The sequence below is a fragment of the Miscanthus floridulus genome, chromosome 6 (assembly GCF_019320115.1).
Source record: "Miscanthus floridulus cultivar M001 chromosome 6, ASM1932011v1, whole genome shotgun sequence".
NCBI classification, from domain to species: Eukaryota; Viridiplantae; Streptophyta; class Magnoliopsida; order Poales; family Poaceae; genus Miscanthus; species Miscanthus floridulus.
The window spans coordinates 92,274,076-92,282,449 of NC_089585.1; the positions used below are offsets into that span (position 1 = coordinate 92,274,076).

Sequence of the window (8,374 nt, forward strand, 5' to 3'; positions counted from 1 at the left end):
TTTTTTGAACCTAATAAATAGTACCACTTTCGTTTTATTTGATAAATATTGTCCAATCGTGAATCAACTATGCTCAAAAGATTCATCTCGTGATTTCCAACTAAACTATATAATTAGTTATTTTTTTACCTGCATTTAATACTACATACAAGCGGCTAAAAATTGATGTAATAGAGAGAGAGTGAAAAAACTTGGAATTTGGATGGCATCTAAACAAGACCCGAGCAGAAGGTTAACTTGCAGACGGGCAGAAACAATCCGTCCACGAGTCACGACCATAGAAGGAGTTCAGAGGTAAACACCGTGATGGTTATTATTATTAGTACTGCTACATCGTGTCAGTTGATTCAGTTTGTATCGGCGCAGCAACTGAGACAACGCAGAGTCAAAAGCTCAGGGAAGAAAACACCAAAAGCCAGACGGCATCCGTATCTCGGTCCTCGGCAGAGCGGCCGGAACGATGCCCCATCTGGAACATACAGTACTCCATACAGCTACTGTAATTTACAGGTCGTCAGTCTCGCGGGGCAGCTTGGGCGCTCTTCAAAAAAATCGCCAGGCCACACGCGTGCGGGCGCTCATCACAAGTGAAGGACGGCGCGGATCAGCTTGCGGCCACGGCGTCAGCCGCCAGAGGACCCGAGCTCAGGAGCTGGCGGAGCCTGGGCGCACCGTGCTCCACGCGCCGGCCGCCGCTGCTGCCACCTCTCGATGGGCCTCCGACGTCCATCATCGAGAGGAAGTTCTTGACGACGCGAGCCGACGGTGGCGTGGTGGCCGTCTGGTGGCCTGCGGACGCTTCTTGGGTTTGGTCTGATGCACCGTCCGCTAGTTTCTCCTGTGATGTGATGTCATGTGAGGGGTTCGTTTCAGAAAATGGGACATGTTCATTGTTCGAAGGAAACGGAATGTCGAGTAATAGCCTGTTCGATTGGCTAGTTCGTATCGTTGCTGGTTCGTGAAGAAGTACCACTGGCTGATTGCCTGATTTGTGTGAGAGAAAAATACTGTTCCAGCTGGAAATTTACGATCGTTTACGATAAGCCACAGTCAAACGAACAGGCTGTAAGAGTTCAAGTATGTATGCCGTTAAAAGATGAAGTACCACCAGAGCCGCATTCTCCATTCTTAGTTTCTGGGAGCTTTCCGTTAGCTTGCTGATTTCGCTTCGGAGGGATGTGTTCTCTGCGGTCAGTAACTCTACTTTCCTAGCCAGCTCTTCAGTCTCAGCCTGAAACGACAGGAAAAACCAACATGAGCATCATGTAATAAAGGTTAGAGTTGAGCTATAACTGAGACGCCACAAACTCTACAAACTGAATATACATACGTTTTGCTCTCAATAAGGGGGTGGCACAGAACTTTTCTGAAGTGAATAATTTCGGAAACAATTAATAGCATGGCTGACAAGGGCATCTTGGGTTTACCTGCTTCCTCAGCCTTGAGCGTCGGGCAGATTCCCTATTTGACTGCTTCCTCCTTTCACGCTTTGATTCCTTATCGTCCTGACAATACAGCAACAGTTAAACGTTCCAATTACTTCGAGCAAACCAAGAATATTTAATCCTATAAGTTGAACCCATTCTAGCAGCTCATAAGAATACCAATTAAGTCTGCTCATAAAACAAAGCAGCAACCAAGAAACCCATTAAGATACTCTAGTGGCGTCTTTTTTACAAAGTGGAGAGGATACCGAAACAAAGTTATCAAGCACTGTCAACCAGATCAGAAGGGGAGAAAAGCATAACCGTCCACTCCAAGTGTCACGTCAAACATACCTTAGCCGGCCATTCGGTTGATGTCGCACCACTAACTTTGAAGTCACTACCCGTGCTCACACATGGTTTCATCGTTGCATCTGGAATGTGCACATTGGACAAAGTTGGTAATCTTCCTGATTCTCCTGGTTTATCATTAGTTGCCGAAACTCCACATGTTTCTGAACAAAAAAGGGGTGGAAATCAAGGCCCTTTTGACATATCATTGAAACTTACTGAACAATTGGTTCGATTTAACAAATAAGTTGAGAAATAACAAGCAAGAGTTCTGGATCGCCTGACTGAAAATATGCAATTATCATGTATATATATAGACTATGTTTGATGATGATGAACGACATAATGAGTAGAGGAGTATTTCAGTAGAGTACCTGATGTAGTCCTATCATCTAAGTTCCTTTTCTTTGGCGTTCCGCTCATCTATAGAATGAAAAAAATGCTTACAGCGTCAGTGTTTCTTGGCTAACTCGGAACATCATGACACCATTGGCCACAGAACAATACCTTTTGGTTGTTTCCATCGCTGGATCCTTCTAGGCTGTAATCCCCACTAAATTCACAGCATCCAGAAACAAAAGGACTCAGTTTACAGAAAGATAACAAACATGCCAGAAAGGTACACTTGCTATTTATTGGAAAATACTTCAGAAATATGATGTAACCACCTTGTTTTTTCACTGTTACCACTTGACACAGCAGTTCCATCAATTTCCTTCAGTTTCTTATTTAAACTATTATCCTTGCTGTTCACAGACTTAGCTGGCTCTGCACTCAACGGGTTTACCATCTTCAGACAAAAAATTATAAATCAGTCAACATATGTAATAAAATATAGTAACATCTTAGTTTAATTACTAAAGTATGAGCCAAAATAGAGATAAGTACACCGCAATGCCATACTTACTAGGGGCATGAAGGGATGCAGGAAGCCACCAGCATGTGGATATATTGCAGCATATGGTTTTCCAAAGGCAGCTGGTGGCATATTCTGCAAAGACGCTGGGAGAGGTTATAATTGTACAACACATGAAAATGTATACAGCATTTGATATATCAAGATTTAACTTAAAATACCTGTGGACCCCGCATATATGGTGGAGGGACATGACCAGGGGGGGCTATTCCAGGGTTTAAGAATGCTGGTGGTAAGACCCCTGGGCCATAATATGCCTGCACCGATGGTCCTATGGTTTAGACAGTTGCTCAATAAGAAAGGGAAACTTGGTTTCAACGATAATCAGAAAACAAAATTATAAGGCAGTAGACCTGCATAGTCGACCAATCAAGGCATGGATAAATAGCTGGCTGATCCTGCGAAACACTCAGCTTAATTAGACAGCAAAACCTGCATAGTCGACCAATAAAGGCATATAACTAGTAAAGTTTCTTGAGAACACTATATATATGCTTGATTGCTGTCGGATGTAAAACCTTCTGTTACTTTGTAACAATGACACAGGAAAGAAAAAGAACACCTACAATACTAACCCTAGACGACATTTATACCAATAATAAAGCTTTAATGGGACTTTTCTATGCATTTGATTGTTTTTTTAGCCTTGGTTACATCCAATGATTGCAAAATCAGTAAGGAAAAGTGGAAAACAATGATTACTCAATGTATTTACCTTGGGTGGTGATGGTGCTTTTACTGAATTCTGAGTAACTACAGCTTCATCATGCCCCATGTTTTTTTTTGTGAATGCCTGCATATTTTTATGATAGAGATGTGAGATTACTTAAGAAAAATATCATCTGCGCAAATAAAACTTCCAAAATGTCTGCTTCATCATTCAGTGTATAGTAGTTATCATCAAATTGCGATTAGTTGTAAGCTCTCCACCATTTTTCTTCTTAATACAATGATGTGAAACTCTCCTACGTGTTCGAGGGAAAACAACATTTTGTAATTGTAGGCTTCGCATGAATATCCAACGCATCATTCCAGCTCAAAGTTCATTAAAAGAACCAAGCTGCTACCATAGCTTTTCATGAATTAGATTACTCAAGATGATATAATTATATCCCTAATATCTATGAACATACCAGAAATATGCAATAAGTTCGTGTAACTTGCTAGTCCATGCTTATCCCTGGTCCTTACAGGTCAACACTAAATATTTTTAGTGTATGTGTAGTAGAATCACAATTGTAAGATGTAACTGTATCCATTGGAGAATAGGTTAATTAAGCTTATCCAGATGGTGGGGTGCCTTCTAATCTACCCGGTTACAACATTTAAATCATCTACGTTAAAAAAACATTTAAATCATCTTGGGTGCCTACCTCTTTTAGTTTTGCAAAACACTGGTCATGTGCCCATTGCATCTTCGATCAAAATGATGCATTTTTCACCTTAGGTGAAAAAGGTAAAAGGTGAAGTGATAGGCTAGATCATTTAACTCCGTGTTTACTCCGATGCATCTTAATTTCTGAAATCCACTTTACCTCCACTCCGATGCATGAAGAAAATGAAACAAGCAACCAAGTGTGTATCCGATATTTTTAAAATGAAACAAGCAACCAAGTGTGTGTATCCGATATTTTTAAAATGAAACAAGCAACCAAGTGTGGTGTATCCGATATTTTTTAGTGCACTGCACTTTTCACTGTATGACAGGACCACTGAACAGTGGTACAGCCTGATGAAGCCATCCTTACTATCAAACTTTCGGCTGATAAATCACATCATTACTAATGCTGTCTTCTAAGGTAGGGACAGAAAAACTCGACAGTGGATGAGTGGAACTGTGGAAGTAACATCTGCTTGTTTCATCAGGCTGAAAAGTGATGGTTTTCTTTTCTATCATGTGATCGTGTCCCCTAATCAGTTAAGCTAAGTGGCATCCTCTTAAAAAGGCTGAGCTAATGCTATATCCTGCATTCAGTACCAAAGCCTGTTCGCTTGCTCGTAAGCGATCGTAAATTTCCAGCCAGGAACAGTGTTTTTCTCTCACACCAAACCCGCCAACAATAAATAATCCACGATACGATACGGCCTCCCGAACAGGCTGACAAGAGGAGTGCACAGCCACAGGGATGACGGACTAATCGAACTCTGTCCAAGACCACTACAACCGCCATTCAGAATCCTAAACAGCGTCCACGCAAAATCCCAGTTAAGAGCTGACTAGATCAGCAGTCTCGTCTGTCCAACGCATACAAAGGTGAGGTGACGACAAGGACAAGGACATCTTGTACGGGGACCAATTTTTACTTTCTTGACATCCTGTACGGGTACCAATTTTACATTCATCCTGTGCTCGTTTTGAAGATTAGAGTGAATCACGCTACACCCACAGGCGTCATGTCCTAACCGTCACCAGCGAGCTGGCAACGCCAAAGCATGTAGATGTAGTAGCATCGATGCATGCTGCAAAGGCACGGCTACGCCTGTGAACAGGATCCTAAAGGGAAGCAGAGCAGAGCCGACTGCAGCGTATCTCTCGAGCCTTCGCGAAGGTCACACCTCGCATGGGCGGAGCGGGGGTGCAACTGGAGAGCGCACAGCATTGCGTGGTAGTGGTAAGAAGGGGCAGGGAGATGGATCGAGCGGACCTGGAACCGGTGGCCGCGCCGGGTCGGGGACTCGGGGTCGAGGAGGCCTCTCGAGGATCGGCGGACGAGCCGGACGGGGAAACACGCACCGCCGGGGAAGGCGGGAGGGACTCGGAAAGGAGAGGCGGCGCCGCGGTGGGGAGGCGATGCGAGGAGAGGGGTGCGTATGCCTATGCTATGCGTGCGACGGGGCGGAGGCGGAGCGTTTGATTTGGAGAAGACGCGAGTAGGCGAGTAGCCACAGGGAGGGTCGGAGGGAGGGACTAGTCGGCTAGTCGCTCGCGCGAGGTGCGCGAAAGGCGTAGCCACGTCACGGGGGCACGTGTTGGCGGCCGATAGCTGGTGAGCGCGTGGCAGTCAGTTTGGCTGCCTGGGGGCAGCATCGGTTGGTGTACCCGCCACAGGTCGCGTTCCCGATTTTTTACTACTGGATGGATGGATGGAGTAAATAAATAGACAAACACGGTGTATTTCTGCGTACATACATGGGTCTCTCTTCCTGAATACACCGTAGTTCCCTTTTCCAACCTACGGAGTGTTTACCGTACTCCGTTGGTTTGGCGAGGACGTATCGACATCTGGTTGGATTGGATCACGCATAATTTATTCCTATCGCTCACAAACACATTTGTCAATTGTTTGTTTCAAAAAAAAAACATTTGTCAATGGCCAAGTTCATCACAGCACCATTTACCCGCGAAACACACTTGTTAGCAATTAGCATAGCACCTGTATGAATGACCTGTGGGGCCGTCGAGCACTAATGCCGGGCAGTTCGACGAGCGGTTGGGTCGGGAGCTGGTGCTGGTGGGATCGGTCATCGGGCATACAGACATCGGGCGGACGCAGTGCGACGCGACGCGAGCTAGGTTGGGTGGACCGGGGCCGAGAAGGGGTGAGCTGTGCGGCCTGCGCAGCCCGACCACGGTGCGCGTGCTCCGCGTCACCCCTGTCGCGCGTCGCGTGCGCACGTGTCGGCTCGGGAGCCGGCCTACGTGTCCTGGCGGTTGCCTCACTCGAGGGCCAGCTGGGTATCCCAGTCATGTGGGGTGACGTGGTGGATGCCGCCCTCGCGGGCCCCGCCGGCCGCAGACCGGAGGAAGGAAGGAAGCTTCTCCACTCTGTACACGCACGCACCAAAGCCTGGGCGCCGTGGCATGGCTGGCGCTACTTTGCTATCACCGGCGTGATCAGCTGAAACATCTTCTGGGTGCAGCTCTCGAACCGAACGAGAGGTTAAGGTCGCGTGAAGTGAAATGGAATGAAATTTTATTTTATTTTATTTTAATATATATGAATTGAGATAAATACATACGTATCTAACAAAGTCTGAAATGAAACAAAATTGTCCAAACATGAGGGAGCTTTCCAATAATCCAATTTGGCAAATTTTTTCAGATGCCTGGGACAGTAATAGAATTGCCATCTGGTACGCTCCTTGACTAGAAAGCTTTTAACCAAATATTTGTCATGTTCGTTTGGCAGATAAGTTATGACTGAAAGTATTGTTGGTCTATATCCATAGCTGGAGCAGGTACACGCATCCACAAGTAACGTTGTGGATGAAGTCCGACGACATCCCTCGTACAGCTATCGATATAGAAAACCCAAGACTGCAGAGCCCCGCTATAGTGATCTGTCTGGTCCTAGTCACTGAGGCAGTGGACCCACATCCATGACGCAATGTCACCCGTGGCGTCGGGGAAGAGAACGCATGCAAACAGGTGTAGGATCCACATCCTGCAGTAATGCCCAACTGTCTCCTCGTCTGCCTCCTCGGGGCACTGTGCGAACTTTTGCCGGAGCTAGGAGATGAGAACTCTAGAAGTGCGAGCCCCTTGCTCGTCAAGCTCACGCCCAAGGAAGACCTCTACTCGTGCTCTTCAGCCTTCTGACCTCAGGTCTAACATCTTCTGACAGTCCTAGAGCGTGATTATCATCTCCCGAAAGGTAGATGAAAGCTGTGAGTCTTCGACCGCCACCTATATTTTAGACAAAGTAAGATTAATTGTCAAAAAGACAAGCTCATGAACAAATGGCCATGAATGGAGGCAATAATTGAATATAATACATGTCAACCAACGCAGTTATGGCCGCTGAGTTGAACTTAGGCAACCCACGACGAACCTGAAAAGAGATGACATCTAGGCCACCTCTTTGTAGGAAAGGAGTATACCTGTCATCGTACCGCATGTCCAAGAACTCATTGTGGGTTCTAGGATGAAAGAGCGGAAAGTCCTACATGGAATAAAACATAGTCTCCTGCTACTTCATGAACATATGTACGCTCACCAAAATTTTAAACAAAACGTATAGATTATTACCTACCCTAGCGCTATGAGACGTCCTCAATGGGTCGCCTCGTACGTCGGGTCAAGCAGGTGAAATTGTGTCATTCTACAAAAAAGTCAATGAATTAAAAAATCAATATACAATGAAACATGAACTTAGAAATGTACAAGTAATTGACATAATTACATGCATAAATTAAGACATACATAATTAATTAAATGAATACGATAAATATGAAATAATAAAATTAACCAATAGTCGCACATCACTAATCTGTCAATGGCAACTTCGTAAATTATGGCCAAGTCTACCACACTTGCCGCACTCGTACTGCTCGGGGTCAGTAACAAATGGGGTTCCTCTCCCACGCCTTGTTCTTCCAGGTATCTGATCCATAACCATCCTGTGCCTCGTTCTCTTTCTTGATCCACGCTTGTTTCAACGGTAAGCTAGATCCGTAATGTACTTCGGCCCATCATATGAAGACCACTCTCTAGTGTCCCAGAAAGGCACGAAGCAGGGGCTCCATGTGTGCACAAGCGTGTCGACACTGAACTCGTGAGGTATCCTACTCTTGATATTATAGTTGCAATGTCTAGCTGCTGCCACCAAATGGAAACATAGAAAGTGGTGCTGCCTTAGTTTATCACGAGTGCATTTGAAATCTTGGAGGACAACCACATGCATCCTTGACTCTTGGGCCTCGCCGTCGGACGTTGTACTACCCCTATGCTCGACCTGATAAG

The 8,374-nt window shown here is 45.4% G+C and overlaps 1 protein-coding gene across 4 annotated transcripts; it reads right to left on the reverse strand.

Annotated features, from left to right (window-relative positions):
* Nucleotides 1-287: 287 nt before the first annotated feature.
* Nucleotides 288-5,580, reverse strand: LOC136456315 (G-box-binding factor 3-like). 4 transcript variants are annotated; one of them, XM_066456134.1, is made up of 12 exons: nt 5,337-5,578; nt 3,407-3,484; nt 3,045-3,089; nt 2,853-2,948; nt 2,683-2,766; nt 2,444-2,565; nt 2,283-2,328; nt 2,150-2,198; nt 1,779-1,939; nt 1,428-1,505; nt 1,109-1,231; nt 288-838 (listed from the first exon to the last, which is right to left on the reverse strand). In XM_066456134.1, the coding sequence occupies exons 2-12, from the start codon at nt 3,464-3,466 to the stop codon at nt 605-607; spliced, it is 1,098 nt and encodes a 365-aa protein (XP_066312231.1). In that variant the 5' UTR covers nt 3,467-3,484; nt 5,337-5,578; the 3' UTR covers nt 288-604. The 4 variants fall into 4 exon arrangements, with proteins under 4 accessions (XP_066312231.1, XP_066312230.1, XP_066312233.1 ...); XM_066456133.1 differs by having other exon boundaries at nt 1,106-1,231; nt 5,337-5,576; XM_066456136.1 differs by having other exon boundaries at nt 777-1,016; nt 5,337-5,580.
* Nucleotides 5,581-8,374: the final 2,794 nt, after the last annotated feature.